The sequence below is a fragment of the Conger conger genome, chromosome 2 (assembly GCF_963514075.1).
Source record: "Conger conger chromosome 2, fConCon1.1, whole genome shotgun sequence".
Taxonomy (NCBI): domain Eukaryota; kingdom Metazoa; phylum Chordata; class Actinopteri; order Anguilliformes; family Congridae; genus Conger; species Conger conger.
Genome location: NC_083761.1, coordinates 15,424,892 through 15,445,262, shown reverse-complemented (window position 1 = coordinate 15,445,262; position 20,371 = coordinate 15,424,892). Strand labels below are relative to the sequence as shown.

The 20,371-nt window shown below is 43.0% G+C and overlaps 1 protein-coding gene across 1 annotated transcript in view; it reads right to left on the bottom strand.

Moving 5' to 3' along the window:
* LOC133117744 (regulator of G-protein signaling 7) overlaps positions 1 to 20,371 on the bottom strand; it is a 78,272-nt gene that overhangs the window by 18,544 nt on the left and 39,357 nt on the right. Inside the window, exons 4-6 of the mRNA XM_061227327.1 lie at positions 15,056 to 15,106; positions 9,038 to 9,144; positions 6,859 to 6,910 (exon numbers count right to left, since the gene is read on the bottom strand). Of these exons, the coding sequence (XP_061083311.1) occupies positions 6,859 to 6,910; positions 9,038 to 9,144; positions 15,056 to 15,106 (210 nt within the window). The remainder of the gene's footprint in view (positions 1 to 6,858; positions 6,911 to 9,037; positions 9,145 to 15,055; positions 15,107 to 20,371) is intronic.

The window sequence follows — 20,371 nt, the reverse complement described above, 5'->3', positions numbered from 1 at the left end:
GGAATTCCTAAATACAGAGGTTGTAGAAGTTTTACGGCAAACCGTCTGAAGAAAAGCCAAGATAATTTATTTCAGTCTTCGAATGTCAGATTACCGTGATGTATTCATGTTCTGCAGTGGTTCTTTGGAATTAAGATTTATTGAAAAAGTAAGAGTATAATCTGTCAGGCACAGAGAAAAGATTATCTGACAAGACTTCAAGACTTCTTCAAGACAAGACGAGATACTTGTGAAAGGCAAAGCATGGTCAGCAGTTGCATGCAAAGTATGGTCAGTATCCATGCATTTTGGTTTGTGTGAAATCAACAATCACTGAATAACATAATATTGTATAATCTATCATTTCAGACAGATGAAGCAGAGACCCAAAATAGCCATGTCTTTGCGGTGCTGCCTGGTGAAATAATACCTTCAATCAGTAAAAACAAAAAAGGACTCTCCAACTACTAAAAATATGTAAGCTCCATGTACTCAACCACTATGTAGCTAAAATCTAACCTGAAATGTAATAAATCTATAAATTTAGAGCATATACAGAAACTTCATGCAATGCCAATAACTTAAACCTTTGAGTATATTATATTGTTGCAAAATGAGGTACGCATGTCCATAGTATTGCCGACACCCTGCAGGGATTCTGAGATTGAGATTGGCCATCCAAAACCAGTGCTTAATTAGCCTCCTGTCAGCAACAGCTACCAGTGAAATTGCCAACACACCAGGCCAAACCAAACTACCAGGGAAGGTTGTTGCAAAAAGTCACAAAGTTATTCACACGCGGACGTGCAGTGTTTTGAATCTTTGCACTGTGCATAGCATCCTGCCACTACTTGAGATTCGCTGGATACAGTCTCAAAAATGAAGGATGAGGTTATACAGTATTTTTGAAAGTTGAGAATAATTTAGGACTGCTTAATTCAGCTCACCTTAGGAGTTATATCGTCTAGAGCAGGGGGGCCCAATCATGTGCCATGGAGGGTTGTGAGTTTGCAGATTTTCATCCCAACCCATCACCACACCAGCTGATTTCACTAATTAACACACCTTAGGAGGGAACTCATTAGTGAAATCAGCTGGTGTGGTGACTGATTGGAATCCATGGCACAGGATTGGGCACTCCTGGGGTAGAGGGAATTAAGTAAACTTTGTGGGACTACAAATGGAGCTGCGGAGAGACTTCAGGGTGACAGAAAAGCTCAAGTCGACAGAACCATTACATTACTTACAGTTATTTATCTGATGCTTTTATCCAAAGCGACTTCCAGTTGATTAGACTAATGAGGGGATTAAGCATTACATTACATTATTGGCATTTGGCAGACGCTCTTATCCAGAGTGATGTACAGTTGATTAGACTAAGCAGGAGACAATCCTCCCCTGGAGCAATGCAGGGTTAAGGGCCTTGCTCAAGGGCCCAACAGCTGTGCGGATCTTATTGTGGCTACACCAGGATTAGAAACACCGACCTTGCGTGTCCCAGTCATTTCCCTTAACCACGACGCTACAGGCCAAGCAATGTTAAGGGCCTTGCTCAAGGGCACAAAAGCTGTGGCTACACTAGGGCTTGAACCGCCAACCTTCTGGTTCTCAGTAGCCACTACGCTACAGACTGCCCCACAAGTCAACAGCACAAGAACCACTACTGACAGGTCAACCCTCTAATCAAAAATAACATTATAAGGAAGATGATTTGATGGTTTGCAATCCTGCATATGGAATTACAATTATACATGGATGCTTTATGGGTATTACATTTGTGAAGGCCTTATGTATGTCTTATGAATTATTTAGTATAAAATACTTCAAGTGAAGACCATGGATTTACATAATTAAACTTTGTACCTTTTATCAAAGACAGGTGTTCATGTGCAGACAGAAAATCAATTATAATTTTAATGTAATGCCTTCTCTGACATTTCAAGCTTGTTTAGCCTTTTCCACCACGGGGCTAGATGAATCAAACGACTAAGCCAAGCCAAAGACAGCATATTCATTATATATGAGATCAATAAGGAAACGCATTTCTACAGATTTTGCTACACCATTGCCAGTCTCCCCAATGACACTCCAAAAGTCCTTCCTCTAACTTTATAAATTGCATTATATTACATTCAGCGAGGGGATGCAGTATGTCCGAGTGCTGTCCTCCATTTCAAATATGGCATTAAAGATTAATCCGTGGTGAGAACCCGTGGATGTTGACGCTTTCAATTCAAATGTTGACCCAGCCAAGGTGGCAGAAAGGGCCCGGGCTAACAGAGGAGCTGCCCTGCTGTCGGGGACAGACGGGCAGCTCCGAGACCCCTGGGTCTGGGGGTCTGGGGCTTGAGCAGGGCTCATCTCCTGTTATATGTGGGCACGTCACAATTTGATCCCAAACAGGTTAGAAATGTCAAAACTGAACGCCAGTCGACAGCACTGCGCTGATGAGGATGATAGAGGAGACAGACGCTTTATTTAAGGAAGAAGCGGCTCTGTGTTGGGTGTAGGAGGTTCTGGGTTTGAATCCCAGCCAGCCCAATCCTCTCTGCATGGAGTTTGCATGTTCTTCGTGTGGGCTCACTCCAGTTTCTACCCACACTGAAAGACATGCACGTTAGGTTAGATGTACCCCTGCTGTTTCCCTTGCCTCAGAACTGGAGTAGGTCCCTGTGTGCTGAACTGTGAATGCCCAGTGCTCCTAAGCAACTAGGATGGTTCATGCATAGGAGAAATAATATCGTATCCACTTCCCACTTCCATGGTCTGCGGTGAAAACTCAAGTCTAACTCTTGAACCAGGAATGATCTGTCCAGTTCTCCAAAACGGTAGAGAACTGTGATGATTCACACGTTGCATTCTCAGACTGTAAGTTCACACGGTTTACTTTCTGTACGTATGTGGGCAGCCAGAGACGTCAGTGGAAGTCCTTCTCTGGTTCATTCATGGAGTGCCAAACACAGGAAATAATAAACCTCTCTGACCTTCAGCCCAGACGCTAAATGAGAACGATGAAAGCACAACACTCAAGAGGAGCCAGAGACTGGAAAAATGATCCACCTGAAAATACTAAAAATGTTTAGTTTATAAATAAGAGATGGATGTATACAGTAAATGAGAAGGTTACAAAGGGGCGTCTTAGTTGTGTTCAGTTATGATTGACTGATATATCCCAAAACCTTGATAAAATCCTGACCTCCAGACCATGCCAGACCAAGCGAGGGAGGATTTCAATTGGCAGAATATCCCCTGCCTCACCACCCAATAGCGACACATGCCATATCTACCTGTGGCAGCTGTGCACGCTTCACAGTCCTTGGGCAACAGTAAGTGCACAGCTGAGGTGGTGAATTGCACAGTACAAAAACACAGCCGTAGATTGCTACATACACCAGTGCCAGGTATGGGATTTGCCTACAGTTATGACTGAACGTTCCAAAGGAGGGAGAAAAACTCATTTTCATAGGGTCTGCTGCTAATTTGCAAATAAATAATTTTGAAAACTTTTTGATGCTAGCATGTTTCAGATGACCTGCAGCACAGGAGGTAAGCCTTGTGTTGTCTCACCGAGGACAAAGTAAAAAACCTTTGCCAGAATTACAAAGGAAAAATTTTTGGGGCTCTTCACACACTGTCGTGATTAATTACTGTAGTACTGTGGGTCCTTCTGGTTCAGTTCCATGCCTATAATTAAAACCTGTTTTCCAGGCATTGCGGTGGTCCCAGGGGGCCTGCACGGACAGTGTGGAAGGTGGGGAGGGTTTTCATTAGTGATCTGGGTCTACACAGTGTTAGGGATGACAGGAGAAAGAGCGTGTCGTGTCCTAACACCCTGGGACAGATGGCCTCGTGGAACACTGCCACTGGGCGATACGCTCAGGAGAGCTGTGGCTGGGAGGAGGGGAGACCCAGACACTTCTCAGGTACAGGAAGTGCCCTTCCCCCGTCTGTGAGGGAGGCAGTCCTGGGCGGGAGCTCTATGAGAGATTGAGGTCTCCACAGAGTGGGGGGAGGGGGTATTTCACAAAGCAGGATTACTGAGTTTGTTGGATAACTACACTGAGTATTACCTGGAACAGCACTTCTTACTCACTCATTGCAGTTATCCAGCTAAACTCAGTAATCCTGCTTTGTGAAACAGGATTGTGAAAGTCTTGACTTTAAGAGGGATAAAGTCACACGGCTCAGCAAACACAATAATACAATTATTTTATTTTTCTTGTGGAAAAAGCGAAGCTAGTGGTTCGCTCGTCCTGCTAGTATAATGAAATTTTATAGCAGAGACAGAGCCCGTGGTCTGAATCGAACTTGGACAGGACAGGACATTAAATCCTCTCATCAGACGATCAACTTCTCCAGTGAGTGCACTAAAGGGATGGTTGCGGGGGTTTGTGGTGTAAATGAGTGGACCTGCTGATTCACAGAGTGAGAAAAAAGATTCCTTGGGGGAACGCCACACGTTTCCCTGGCAGGAGTCCCTATCCAGTGCCCGGCTCCTCTTCCTCCCCTTCGCCCCTTCCCTGTGATGAATTACAGCACACGAGAGTGAAGACCGCACTGAAGAGCAGTGATTGATGCGCTTTAGCTCTCCTTTGTTTGCGCTTGCTCACTTTGCTTGCCTTTCGAAAAAGGAAAAGGGAATCCAGTTTTCCTGCATGTTGGCTATAATGTCTTCAGTTCAATTCAATTTTATTTGTCGAGTGGTTTTTTTACAATGGCATTGTGACAAAGAAGCTTTTCAGAGAACCGGCCCTGAATCCCCTCAAGAGCACGCCTAGGGCGACAGCGGCAAGGAAAACCTCCCTGACCGGTAATAAAGAAAAACCTTAAGCAGAACCCGACTCACAGACTGAGCCCATCTGCTGCAGGCTGACGCCAGTCAATAGGGAAAAGGCTGATTACATAATATGTGTATAATATCCAGAAAAATAACAGTAGATGAATGTCAACGACAATATGTAATTGAAGCTGGGCAGGGATGAGTGTATTCATGACGAGAGATGAGTCGGAAGGTGGTTGAGAGGATCAGGTAGGCGACGGTCGTGGAACTGAAGCTCAAGCAACTGTGTCTGGGGGAGGGCACTCAGTCAGTCTTATGGCTACCGCTCCAGGCAGTCCTTCTGTTTTTCCACTCATCATTCCCTCCACAAAATGTCCACGGTGACGTGCTGCATGACAGATTGCTTATAACTGGGCAAATATGACTGATTGATTGATTGATTGGTTAAGGAGGATTGATTGGCTAACAGGACTGGTCCCCTGGGAGACCAGGGAACACACACCAACCAGCTTCCAGCTCTGCAGCATGGATGGCTTACATTGGCATTGGCAGGTGAGTTTAAATTAGAAGCGCTGTTTTTGCATGCATGTGCTTATTCACACCAGTATTCACAGAGCTGGAGGGTGGAGAGTTTGTGCTAGAAAAGCCATGGGTATGCAGTATCCTCTGGGTGTATAAGACAATGCAAGACAGTGTTGTGCATCTTCTTCTCTGCCAAGCTCACTAAAGATTTTTATTGTGCAATGATTTTTATTTTTTTTCATGCTGGATTCTTTTACGGCACGGCTCAGGATATTGTTCCTGAGGAAGAATTAGTATCACTTGTGTCTGTGGCTATTATTAGCGTACATTTCTGTATTCATTTCCAATGGAAATATTTTTATTATCGCTTGGCAGCACACTTTTGAAATGTAGTAACATTACACTGAATCCAAGAGACGTATGCATTAAAATACACGTCCTTCCTCTAAATAAAGGATCACTGCTGTTTAATGAGTGAGAGCCTGCTAGCAATCACCCACACCATAGGAAGCTGAAAGCAGAGTTTGTGAGATTATTCTCCTTTTAGTGGATGAAGGAGCATTTAGTCCTTATAGAGCATCATAAAGAGCTGAAACAGTAGAGATTACCAGTCTCTCACTCTTTGATGGTAGCCATCAAAGCCTGGTTTCTACCAGAAGAGTTCATTAAAGGTTCACTTGAATGTAAAGAGAAGGCCAGGAGGGGGGCTACTCTCTATGAACTCCCGGAAAAAAAGGCTGCCTCTTTGAAGCAATGTCAGAGCTTGTTAATTATAGGAACCCGCACCTAGTGTAGACCTACACTGCATTTGAAACGGAGCATACTGTCGGCCTAGCACACACCAGTAGGGGATGTGATGTCCCAACGCTGTCCAGTGGTATTAACGATAATCCTGAACATCAAACTGCTGCTAATCCCCAATTCATCCATATTTAGCTATTATTTACACGCTCTTATCATAAGTAAATATGGAGAGTGATTCATCGTGATCAGGCTCGACGGGCCTAGCTGAGGCGATTGCTCCCATATGGCCTTGAGAAAACCCTGACGGTTCCAGTTCTGACTGTGGATGGGAGTTCCAGTCGGTGGTGCATAATTAACCATAACATTCCCCCGGGGAGGGAGGGATTTCTGTCAGCAAGTCATCTCCTGCTTCCCTGCTCCAACTGTGACTCCCCTGGTCAACCCACAGTCCCTTAGAGCAGTGAAACCCCAACTCAGCGTAATGAGTTGCAGAGCTAAAAAAAACAAAAAAACAGGGGCTGACCAGGCCTGTAGCTCTTACAAATCAGATAATGCATTTGCAATGACAAAAAAAAGACACATTTTCAATGTTATAATGACACCTCTTTTCACATATCTGAATATACTTGCATGTTTCATAAAAGGGAATGATTAGGCTTTTTTAGAGTGTGATATACAGTAGCTTGAGTGAATCAGATCAGCGTGTTACATCTAGTAACTGGAACAGAGTCAACCAAGTCTCCCCCTTTTCAGGAGTACTTAAGAAATGAAGAGTACTGAAATCATGGCTATGGAGCATTCAAAGCCCTCTCTGCTAAACCAGGTTTACTCACCATAGTCCGTATTTTCAGGTTCCCAGCAGTTTGAAGGCCAGAAATAAGGAGTCTGGAGGGAAACAAAAAGAGAAGCAAACAAAAAGGTTTCGTAAAACGTGGCTGTCCTCACGAGACTGAATAGAGAGTTCTACTTTATTTTTTCAGAAGCATTAGAATTCTTTGAAATTGGTTCTGTTTTTCTGCCATTAAATTATTTAATCGCACCCGGCTGACTGCGATATGCTCAAATGATTTTGGACTGTGTTAGAAATGCAACGGTACACCCAACGGAGTACAGAGATAATTTCACCTATTTATTATAAATCTCAATGGTTAAACGTATAATAGGTAAGGTTTTTGTCTTAAAACAGTATTACAAGACCATTGTAAATCCCTTCCTATCATTGAAAAAGGCTCACTGACATGTTGACTCACCCTCTGCCTGTATTTATAGTCCTTAAATTTGAGTTTCAAAATATGCAGTTGACGGGCCGGCACTCTGTGCCAAAACATCGTATAGCTGTACAATAATTCAAGCTCATTGGTTGAAAATTGGTTCTAATTGCCACAGCCAATGGCGATGGGTTTCAACGTCAGCATGTTCACAGAGAAGGGGGTGGGATAAACAGTGTTGTGGTTTGAGCATGTTTGTTGCTGCAATTCCTCTTTTGACCGTTAGAAGTCCAAAATTACCTATTGTACCTTTAAGAAAGAGAAACAACAGAATAGGATCAATATGCTATGCTAAAGAAACCAATTCTGCTTTAATGCTGCCACATAATGTGATACCAACAATGTGATTGGACCATGCTTGCTGTCCTTCCAGCAGGCTCATGAGGTGACAATATGACATCACACATTGTCATGCAACTCGCTCAATAATGGCTTTCATCTAAGACTGTAATTATCACGAAATCTGTGTCATATTTTTTAGGCTCTGATAGCACATTGAACATTTAGAGAATCAGCCTTGATGGCATTTAGCTTTTAAGCCCCAAGGTAACAGAGCGGCTTTTAATCACAATTCCTCTTCACTTGCCATCGCTTGCATTTTATTATTTATGCAACAGTCAAGCTCATTCAAGCATGTCACTGCCATTCAAAAACGATCAATTCATCAAATTCACACTTGAAAGAATTTCATTGATACCACAAACCTGGACATTGCATACCAGTGACTACCAATCATTATTTCAATTATTTCAAGGAGAACAGTCTTGCTCATTGAATAATAACAGAAGAAAACTGACTTATTGTATTTGTTGTGGTAGAAATTTTGGTGGTGAGAAAATATGCGTACGTCGCCTGCCTAAGTAAAGAAGCAGAATGACTCAAATACATGCCAAGGAACCTCCTAGGAGATGAACAGTATCGCCGAGTTCCCAATCAGCACTGGGAAAACTACTTCAGAAATCCTATTACCGCAACTCCTTTACACTCGCCCTGTAAACAACTCAGGCCACTTTCTCAGAATCTGAATAGAAATGATCGCACCATTCACAGAACTGCAGACCAGTCTCCATCACTCCTTTGACCCTGGAATGCGCTCCGTTTCATACCGCCAGGCTCCATAAATATGTATAGAGATGCAGTATAGCAGCGTCTTGGCCTTCCAAGAAAGCGTAAAGTATTATGTGACACATTCTGATTTCTGCCCACAAGATTACTGTAATGGGATATTATGTTTGAAATATGCCATGTCCTCTAAAACCCAATGTCGACAGACCGGTGGTGGAGCTGGGAGGCCTGGGACTGTAAAGTCAGCAAACAGTCATGCTTGGCACCTCCAGAAACCCCATAATTATCTCCATATGGCGCACCGACAGCTCCCACACTGCTTCCATTATCTCCAAGTGGAAAACCTGAAACTGAGTGCCCGGTGGCACATCCATCAATCAAAAGGGAGATGATCTATGAGCAAAAAAAATGAAAAATGTAAGATGTTAATGTTTTTTATTTCTCATATTCTGGTGTTCTCTGTTATGTCTGGTGTTCAGGTAACACTGGAATGAACATCTCATGGATGGATACGGATCTTTCTGAGAGCTCAGACTCCCACAACGCACTGGGTTATCACCTGCCTGCAACCCCAGGTAGCACCACGCTTTTTAATTAATCTCCCAGGAAGTTCTCAAATATCCAGACACCCCGGGGCACCACAGACATCCCGATCCGACTGGAGGCGTTCCTCACCTACCTGAAACCTGTAGAATGTGCCGTCGTCCTTCAGCGTCAACACGTGGTCGGAGATGGGAAAGAAGTAGCCATGAGCGGCCATCAGGGTGCCGAGATGAAGGGCCTCCACTGGAACAGAAAATAACCCCCGTTTCATGTCAGTTGTCTCTTCATCGACGGAGGGTTATTTGGAACAAATGCGAGCCAGTGTTTCGCATAAATAAAAGAGCGGTCATAAATATTTCACCACATTTACTCCCTTAATGTGAGAGAAGCCTTTGAAGTGTGGCTTTAGAATGGCACCGCTTCTGCCTGGAATATGAATTTCATTAAGGTCTCGCACGAAGAGAGCGCCTGCATTTATTCTTTAAACAATATTAATAAATGGATGCTTTTATTTTCTGATATTTGGGTGTTAACAAAATTCCTCTAGCCTGTAGAGAATAATCTGAAATTTTCTTTAAAAATATGAATATTACCGGAGCACCTCAAACTCAGTTTGATGGTCTGTAAGGTTGGAGCTGGAGAGTGAAATGCACAAGGCAGAACACATAATGATCTTGAATGAGGTTGAAAATAGAGAGGTTGAGATCTTTCTGTCTTTGCGCAGTGCTTGGTGGAAGGGCTCGGCCCTAAAGGAATGGAAAGGCCCGGAAATGGACCCAGAATGGGCTCTATCCCAGGATTTATGTCACGGCTTACAGGCCCATACGCACATTTTTCATGTTTTTGAGCTTTTCATATCATCCTGGAGCTTTCGATTTGTGAAAAAAAAAAAACAGCTCAAGCTAGGTTTCGAAACAGCTGGTAGCTGGCAGTTCAGACCAGCTCCATGCTCCATAGATTGACCAGATAAAACAGAAATAAATACACAATGCCATCAACCGGCAACACCGAGAATAGACTGTGTATATCATCCAATGGTTTAATGGCCTTTTATACAATTTGTGCATGTCTATCGTAATGCAGACTATCCTATATACACCTTGCAGAATGACAACATCTCGCTCACATTGCTGAGTGGGCGAAGCCACCAATGAATGATAACTTCAGATCATAGGTGTTATGCTCCAATATGCTGTTATGCATTGTAGAAACTGTGGTATTAAGAACATAAGAAGTGAGGGCCCACAGGCTGTGGAGGAGAGGAGAAGCAGTACAGGAACAGGACACAGTTCAGCTTAGCTTAAGAGTACTGTGAGTGAAACAGGTTGGTGCAGGTGTGGGCCCACATCACACACTCCCCCCCTGTCTGAGGCTTCACAGCGGTTAGTCATCTCACAAGGGGCTCTATATTTAGACACACAGAAGAGACACCACACTTTGGTACACCACCTGCCAGGTGTTTTGTATCCTTCCGGCAATTCTCTTTCAAACATCGTAATTGTAAATCAATTATCTGCAAAGGGTACACTTGTGAAATCTTTCGTCGCTTTGAAGAGACAGCCGCCGATTGGTTCTTTGTTGTTTTGTTTTGTTAATATCACTGGGGTTGTCAATATATTTTTTGTAGCATTACATGATTCATCAGAACCTACAAAAGACTGATACAAAACAGATCAGCTATGAGAGATGTCTATCCAAAACAGTCAGTTACCGGATATCAAAATACTATAGATCACCATTATCCTGCAACATTTGTGGATTTTCACATAGAGCAATTTTAAAAAATCTTATTTTGAGATGTGGTCAACAATAAGAAAAGACAAAGTATCCTTAAACCCTAATTAACTAAAAGAACTATCACAAATAAATCATGATAACAATGTCATTAAAAAATGGCTCAATAGTGCTTAGCATTGAAGGTATGGGTAAATCCCAATTAGAAATATGCGTGATGTCAAAGCTGCTGCTAGCAAAACATAACTGAGAGTGTATTAGCATTCTCCATCCCACTCTTTCTATTTTATGGGTAGTGCACTCAGCCTTCATATATAATTCCCATACCCCAATGTTGTTCATGCAGGCTGATGCTATAAAATATTAAACCTTTTTCACATGTTGTCTTCCATTACTATTAGACAATTTATTTCACCAGCTGTACACATACAGGAGAGTACCATATACTGTATAGGAAATGCTGCAAATCTTCTGACATTCAACTAATACCACTTGCTTTCAGCTAATGCCACTTGCTTTTGTCACCCATTCACAGTATTCCTTTGAACTGACAAGTATAGGGAAGATATGGGGGGACTGGGGGAGTTAAGGTTTTATGAGGCATTGCTCCAAATGTGCTGTTAAGTCTTCTGTTGAGTACACACATGACTGTCTGCTTACAGTGGGGTCCAAAAGTCTGAGGACTAGTGAAAATGCAACAACAATTTGAGTGAAAAGTTGAATCTTTGAAAAGCGTACATGAATTTGAGAATTTCTTAGCATTTGGTATGTCTCCCTGTTGCTTTAATGGCAACATGCACTCGAGCTGGCATGGTCTCCACAAATCTGTGCAAAACCTGATGATCGATGATATCCCAGCATTATTTGACAATGAGCATCTTGTGATGTGGATGGCGCGGCTCTCCTTACTCTTCTTTACTCTTCGAATAGTTCTTGCAAAGCTTTGAAGCAACTTTAATTTGTTTAACTTTTTTTTTCTTAATCATACAACTTTATGTTTATTTCCAGGATTACATTGAAAACATTTCAGATTTTCAATGTGGTCTCAGGCTGTTGGACCCCACTGTATATGCATATTTACTGTACAGCCCTGTAGCTGGAGGGAGATTTCACAGGGTGTGATGACACAGCTGGCATGTGTTCTAGAAAGATCCGGGCCTCCAGCCACCAGAGGGCGAGTGGCCCCAGAGACCCGAGTGTCAGAAAGGGAAAACAAACAGGGCGAGGGACGTGCTGGGCGCACTGCGGGGAGCTGGGGGGCACCCTGACGCCAGCTACAGAGGGAGTAATCAGGGCCATCACGGCCGTTGTGATTATCGCCCCGGCGACAGGTGGGGTGCCGCGACGTGCCCGGCCGCAGGGGGAGCGACCCGCCACGACCCGACAGCCGGAACATTCTCCCCGCAGACGGCCGAAAAATAGCCAGAAAACTCCCTCTGCTCCCCTACGCCACTCCCGCCGTACGTCCCTCTTCGACTCTGAGGCGAAACAAAGCTGTGAATCTTAAACAACGCGGCGGACTGAACGCAAGGCTTTGTTGTGCATACCCTCTCGAGTGGACGAGCGAGAGACAGTGTGTGAGCGAGCTCCTCTAGCAAACTGTTTTATCTGAAGGAGCGGAGGGGACCGAGGATTAGACGGTAGAGGAAGGAAAAGAATTCTGGGAGAATGAGTATGCACATTGCCACTCAGAGAAAGCTCACACCACAAGTAGCCACCAGGCCCAGTTTTGGGCGACATCCCAACACACACTTACATTTTTTTTCCCCTCTTAAACCACTCTCCACCTCCGTCCCAAAAATCCCAAAACATACATTTATGTCCAAGGTCAGCTGAAATGAACCACCGAAAACGCCTTGGGAGAGTTTAAGGGGGAACTGGGATAGGAGGCCGGGCCGGGTGGCTAATTCATCAGATGGCATTCACACAGTGACAGGGCAGCTGGCATGGCGAGATTGATGCTGCCCCTATCTGGAGCACTAATGCCCATTAGGCTGCAGGCAAATGTCTCTCCATTCATTATCCGTCCCACCAAGTAGAGCTGCCCAACTCTGACCCACCTGGTCTGCAGTTCCCGGGATTCATTCTGTACCTGCTATTGCTCAGACGTTGAAAAATCAATTTATTTAACCCAGCTCCATTTTATAGCTCCCGGCTACCTATCGGGAATGACACAGGACATTATATTTTATGGCAAACGATGTAGATTAACGGCTAAAGAAGAGAATTCTAGATGTGGAGGTAACAGGGTCAGATGGCATGGGGCCTCTCTAGTGTAATGCTAAGTGCACTTTCCATGATTTGCAATGTTACTGTAGTGATTTCTATGTGTATCTTCTACATAAGGGTACTTCCAAGCCAAATACTGTATATCAAAATTATTCTAATATTCTAGTATAAGTATTTATTACCACTGCGGGGAAATCAATCATGTCAGGGATGGGTGACAGTTACCTAAAAAAGACCCTCTAGTGGGCCTCCAAATGTGGTTTGATAAATAAATCATTTTTACTATAATAAATAGCAGGATTTTGAGAGGTACAAACACCATACTGTATATGTTACTGTTATGGCTGTAAAATCCAGGTGATGTATAGCAAACTCACTAAATGTGGCTCAGAACTGCTTTGTCTGCACTATTTTTATTTATTATATTATACAGTATGTCTATAAATTCCAATAATTACATTTTACAAAAGATGGATAATCAATAGCATTAATCTATGGAGCAAAGGGGGAAAATGTACACAAAGTTATGCTGCAATAAATGTAATTCACTACAATTGCTTTCCAGTCAATGGTTTGATGTCAACTGACTGCCAAGACGTCTACAAATATTGCCATGAAATGTATTTATGTTTATTGTGTCCCCTGTTTATCCCACTTGTGCATGATCCCATGACCCCATAACCGCTACAGATATATTTTCATTGAAATTATTTGAGGGAGCATATACTATATACAAGCATACAACCTTAGAGCAGGATGAATTGTATAGTGTACAGAAACAACTGCTCAGAGCCAATCAAATGCCTCAAAGCAGGACAGGACCCAATACATACTACTAAAGCAACCAAGGCATGTTTAGGGGCAAAAAGACACCTGTCCAGAATCCAACTAAACATGCATTCCACTTGCTGAAGACAAAATACCCACAGTGCAGGCCTGGCAGAGAATCTCCAGGGAAGATACCCAGCATCTGGTAATGTCTATGGGTTGCAGGCTTCAAATGCAAATTATTTGCAAATTAGTTCAAATTATTTTAAGAATAATATGTCCTGTTTGACATTGTTGATTAATTGAATTCATGTTTGCATCATCCATTTCCCTCTTGCATTCATCAAATAAATCCAAGCTTTCCCTCAGACATACAACATTTGTGACATTTTCCCCTGATTCTCCAGTTCAGCTTTGTCCTTTATATGAAACTAGGAGGCTGACATTTTCATGATGTTTGCACTAAAACAAGGCTTCAATAAAAAAAATAAACTAGTGCATCTGGCTGTTTTAGGAGTAAGGAGGAAGTCACATAAGGACCAAAACGATGAGCTCTACGAGAAAGAGAAACAGACACTGTTTCTGCCTGTCTGTCATTTGCTGAATTCCCCAGGTGCTTCTCCCTGTCCACTGTCCTCCAGACCGCCTTGGAGGGGTTCAGTCTTTATTTTAGAATTATTTGCAGAAAGGCTCTTCTTACAGGAGAGCTCAATGTGGAAGTGGTATGTGATACTTGAAACGGAAAGGAGGAAAAAGGACCTTCTGTGTCGATCACAACAAACTGCAGGCAATGTCCCTCTCTGCAAGAGCTTCCGCCACCTGGGTCCTGTTTCACGAAGCAGGATTATGGAATTAGCTGGATTACTGCGCTGAGCAAAACCCAGGTCCCTCATAAAACTCAAACATGAAGTAAAAAGAGCTGTTTTGGGTTTTATTCAGCTAACTCAGCAATCCTGCTTTGTGAAATACCCCCGAGGGGAAAATCTAGGATTTCATTCAGGATAAGGAAACACGCAGGTAACATTTATTACACAAAGAATGTATGAAAATATTAGCTGTATTTCTAATTCTTATGTTTGAATAAAAATAGAATTACCCACAGGAGAGACAACCCTACAATAACTTTTGGTAGTTTAAAGAATCTGAATATTTTGTTAACATTGAGTTTACCCAAGTGCATTGAAAAAATGTTTCAGCTTCAAAGAGCTTTTAATTGGCAGCCATAGCCCCAGTCACTGTAACAAATAGGCACTGACCTGATTTTAATAGCTAAAATCTTAAAAACCACTGGTAATGCAACAGAAAATTTGTAGGGTTTCTGTTCAGAAAGGGGTTCATTTTTAACTGTCATGTTCAAAGACTAAGAGCTATGACTCCAATAGAAACTCTACATCAGACATACTGTAATGAAGCAAAGTGTTACCTTGATCTTCAATGTCTAGGTTTTTGATCATCCACTGCACGATATCAGAACCTGAAAGAAAATCAAAACAAATGAGTTGGACTTGTACTCTGAACACTGCCAGTTGAGACTCATGGAGCAGCAGGGCTGTAGCCTGAGGAAAGCACTTATTCAGCCAGGCTCTGCTTTATAAATTCATAGTATGCTAAGAAAACAATGTAAAATGCTTGGTTTAAGAGTCTACAATACAAATAATTGATGAAATGCACTGCTTTCCATTCTACACTGTTGAGTGGTGCGTCATGCTAAAGTACTACATGGGCACACTGAAAAAATGATTATTAAGCTTTATTAAGTTTACGGGACTTCAACTGTACCAAATACTTTGTCAGCTGCCGTCACATATACTTAATAACATCATGTGCAACCACTGTCCATGATTTATTTAAAGTAAAAAGTGGTTCATTAATAAGTGTAGTGATGGGTAAGGTAGGAAGGTCTGGTACAGAATCCTGACCATGCTAGCTCTGACTGCGGCTAGCTGACCACAGGGTGGTGAATGACTGGTGGTGCCATCACCCACTACCTTCACTGGAGAGGCTCCTCTGATCAATGTGGGGGTCTGTATGTGCTACGTGTGCCTGGAGTGCTGACCTCCAATGCATCAGGCTAATGGACTCTGAAGTTAACATAGTATGTACTCCATACACCACCTCACACACAGCACCTCCATTTGGATCACAAGACCAAAAGGAGAGATATAGTCTGAAATAAATGCTACATAAGGCAGACGCCCAGCTGATATAGTCAGCATTTCTGTGCCTGCTGCTCATCTTCAAGGTATTTTCAGTTTTTAAATGTTAAATAAAAACATTGCAAGCGTGTGAACACTCTGGCAGAGATCGAGATACACTAAATAAAGCCATTGTTTGGGAAACTATTCATTTCTCAATGCGAAGCTAAGGTATTCCATGAGGAGAGAGGGAGAATGAAAAGAGGATTCCAAGACACTCTCGAATGTCAAGTGAGTTATTTTTAATCTGAGCCGTGATACACACCCGGTTTATCTTAACTTACACGCATATTGTTCCTCCTACACCGGACCACTCCAGTGACCCCAAGCTACTTTCATATTTTTATTAAAACGAGCTGAACGTAGGAAGCCTTCATGTGTTGCATCACCTCAGATGCTGCCAATTAAAAAATAAAAACAAACCAAAACATTTAGCATTCTCTGCGAAAGGAAGTAGCAAACGGAGCGAGAGGCGAAACGGTGCTGTCGGAACGGTCCAGCCCCAGAGACGATTAGATATGAGCCGCACGCGGCTCGCCAGGTCCGTATCGACGGTGGGACGTGAAGCAGGAAGAAACGTAGGATTAGCGCCGCGAAGCAGCGCGAGGTGAGGAGCCGCCGCGGCTACCTGCCACCCAGGCATCACCGCGCACCGAGTCAACACCAGCTGTTTTCACCTGCTAAATTTATACTCTTTTAATTATCACTTTCGCTCCTCCAGCTACGGGGACTGGCGATACTCGTGTGAGGGAGCTGTGGGCATACTGAGCTGATGAAACACTCCAGTATTAGAACAACCCCCGCCCCCCCCCCCCCCCCCTCCCAACCCTTCACCCCCCTACTGCCCACCCTCCTCTTTTCCCTTTGAAGATTTTCCACCTCTTCGGATGATTTTCTGAGGAGCACCGCCAAACCTGGATTAGGGGGCCAGCTTCCACGGGCCTATCTAACGTTATGTATTATGCTCAGATTAAAATAGTCATGCATTTAACCGCAAATTAATTCTTACATTTATGCCAGAAATCCCCCCCCCCCACCTACCCTACTAGTCAGTGACCTACTTTAAAAACGTGTGGTTTTAATCTCTAAAACTTCATGCAAGGCTTCAAACGTATTGCTTTACTGAAAGCGGCTCTTTTTAAAAAGATTAATAGATAAAAGGTAATATGCTGTCAGATGGGAACCCTTCAAGTGCACTGTAAAATGTTAATTCAACCCTAACAGAGTATATAGGAAACCATATGTACCTAGTAAGATTTGCTTTAACACTGAACATTTTACAGTGCCTGCAAAACGTATTTATGCCTACAGTGCCTATCAAATTGCCTAATGGCATTTTCAGTGAAAATTCCACGTTGATTATACAGTAGGTGCATTTTTTCAGAAGGTACAGAGAAAGAGGGCTAAATGAGAAAATGGCCATTACTCAGTGATTACTCAGGTACCTCAGTAATGTTCCTTTTCAATATGCTGTGTCTTATCCTGCTCCTTCACCTCCTTCTATAGACCAGCTGCCCTGGTAACATACCTTTACTCAGCTTAACCCTACTGACCACTTGTGACAATCTCCCTCCACTCTCATTCAGATACACATTTCTGAGTCACTCTTTGCTGTCCTTCCGTCTACATACTGCATACTACATACTACATACTACATTTCTTCATTGAATCACTCTTTGCTGTCCTTCCATCCACATACTACATTTCTTCATTGAATCACTCTTGCTGCTATACTGAGGATATATCGTATGCCCATTTCTGTCTTTCTGGCATGGCTTCCTGGGCAGGTTCATCTCCTCCCTCCCCACGGTATGGTCTTTTACGGCCGTCCGTCTGGTGCACTGCGTCCTCCGGAGTCAGAGCAGAAATCTGCTGCTCGACTGGTCATCTCCTCTCCCCATCTCCTCTCTTCTCCCGATCGCTCCGTTCCACTTGTCAGCTCCGCGTTGCAGCTGGAGGATACGGCTGCAGGATTCTGGGTATTGCTCACAGCTGTGTTAACCATTCCCCGCCGCTCTCCTGTGCATCACTCCTCACGACGTTCATGTTTGTCCACTGAAATTATCCTCTGCTGGCAGACTTCCATTTGATTTCACTCTTATTCAACGTGCTGAGAAATTGTACAGAAATTATTCATCTGGGCTTTCTCCGGGGTTGCTGAACCATGAATGTTTTTGTGACCATCTGTGACCTTCTAAATTTCCCTGAAACATTCATTACGAAATTTAACAACTTTATAAATAATAATTGAATATTAAATGCAAGACTAGAGTGTAGTGTTAGACAGGATATAAATGCCAATGGTTTGACTCAGATACAGATGCAATGAATTCAAAATATGAGATTCAAAACCAATATACCCCCCAAACAAGACATTGTTTAATATTAATACTTACCCATAGCAGGGAATAAACAGAATAGCAGACAAGGAGCATGATCTTTACAAATACCAAAAAGAGGTGCTGGAGTTATACATTCTGTTGGAGCTTATACCTTGATTGATTCACTTTGCTCTAGAAATATTTAAAATCTGCTTATAGATTTATTCGTGGCAATTATTTGAGACTACCCTAGAATATGGCAGTGTAGTGTAATGTTTAGGAAACTGGGTTTGCAGCAGCAAGCTTGTTGGTTTGATTTTGAGTTGGTATCTGAATCGCTTCAATATTCAATAAACATCTAGCTGTATACATCAGTTGTCCGTTAAATGCTTACAATGCAGCTAAATGTAATGCAGTATAATTCAGTTAGAATGTGGCTGGAAAAGGAGTGTGCATCAGGTCATAGTCCTGGTAGGAGTGTATTGGGAACACAGCCACAAATAGATGACCACCATAGTTAGAGAAAATATCATAATGGTAATGTGCCAGAAAGAGTTTAAGTATCCCCTGGAGTGCATGCTACAGCCGTACAGCACTTTGGCTCCAAGTAAAAAACACACAGTACACAAAAACAGAGAGCGGTTATGGATCTCAAGTACAGCCCTCAAAACTGAGGGTGCATTGAGAGGCATTCGACAAAATGTTACCAGAACACCCTTGTGCAATGGAACCTATCCCACCAAGGCTGAACATTAACTCCTCAAAAAAGAAAGTAAAAAATAGTTAGGCGGTTAGAGTGGTCCTATGCAGCACGGTGGACCATAACAATTTTATTTTGCGATGGTCCTCAAACCACTCCTCAGTTACCCCCAGCCAGTTCCAGGTATTTGATGCGCTCTATCTCAAACACACCTAGTTGGGACGATTGAGGTGGAACACGTGGTCCGTGTGGATCTGATCTAGTGCGTACATACATAACCACAAATGGGGCAAATGGCATATGCATGCTATAATGCAAAATAGCAACGCTCTCATAATGCGATAGACTTGTCATTGTGTTCTTGCGTCTGCTGGTGACAGGGGTCGTGTCCGTTATTTAGAGCTGATAAAGACATCATGGGGACCCACTCCACCTGTCATCTTATGAAAGGAAGAGAAGCGTGGGAGCTGGAAAGTGGGTCTGTCTAACGCGACGCCAGCCCCATCCCTGAGTCTCCGCAGTCCCCCCGGCCCCGCCGTCAGCCAGAAACTAAATTGAGCTGTGACTGGGCTGGGCCCCTGGGGGCCCTGTCACTCGCTGTGTTTCTGCCAGTCAGTGGCGTGGGCACCCACGCTTCTCCAGAAACACAGCCAGGGGTCTGAAAGTCCACACACAACCTCCCGGGACTTTTCTCAGAGATATGACATCCAGCCCAAAAGACTGGGGAACTATTTTTTCGTGCTGCCAAGCTGAAACTTTTTTAACTGTTTTGGCTTTATCTCGCTTGCCAATATACACAGACGCTGCCTACTCTGATGTTTTAGGGAGTGCAAGCAGCACGAAACAGATAACAGTGAGCATGATGAATCTGTAAAAAGTCTTTCTCTTTACTATGGTGTAGAGACTACATCATTCATACCTGATATTTCTGTTTGGCCTTGTGAGAATGGTTTTAAAGATTGCATGCATGTCATGATATGCTCAGATTAGGCAATGCAAACACTGATTACATAACCGTTCACATATGTCAATCACATTTATCTTCATCCAGCCCTGGTACTTTATATCCGTCAAAAAGATGCTGTGGGTGCTTTTGTTATGAAGCAGCACACAAGTCTTGTTTCCTACTGCATCATTATCATACTCCTTTCTGTTATGGTACATACAGTAGGAGGTTTAAAATGAATAAATTAAAATATTTGGACATATATCAATGAATATCAGAATACATTGTACATTTTGATATTTGATATTTGATATAATCCACCCCTACCCTTTACCAGTTACCAGATGAGAGTGCAACTAAAGATGCAGTATGTGTAAAAGTCAGTTATTGCAAATATGACCATATTTTAGACCTTTGGACTAACTCGTGACCCTGATGCGTGAACACCTGTCCGTAACATTTACTGTACCATTCCACTATAAGCATTAGTTTCTGATTTCTTGTGGGGTTTTGTGTTGTAATGCAACATACTGACACACAACATAAGTGGGTGGGGAGCATTTCCAACCCGTGTGCT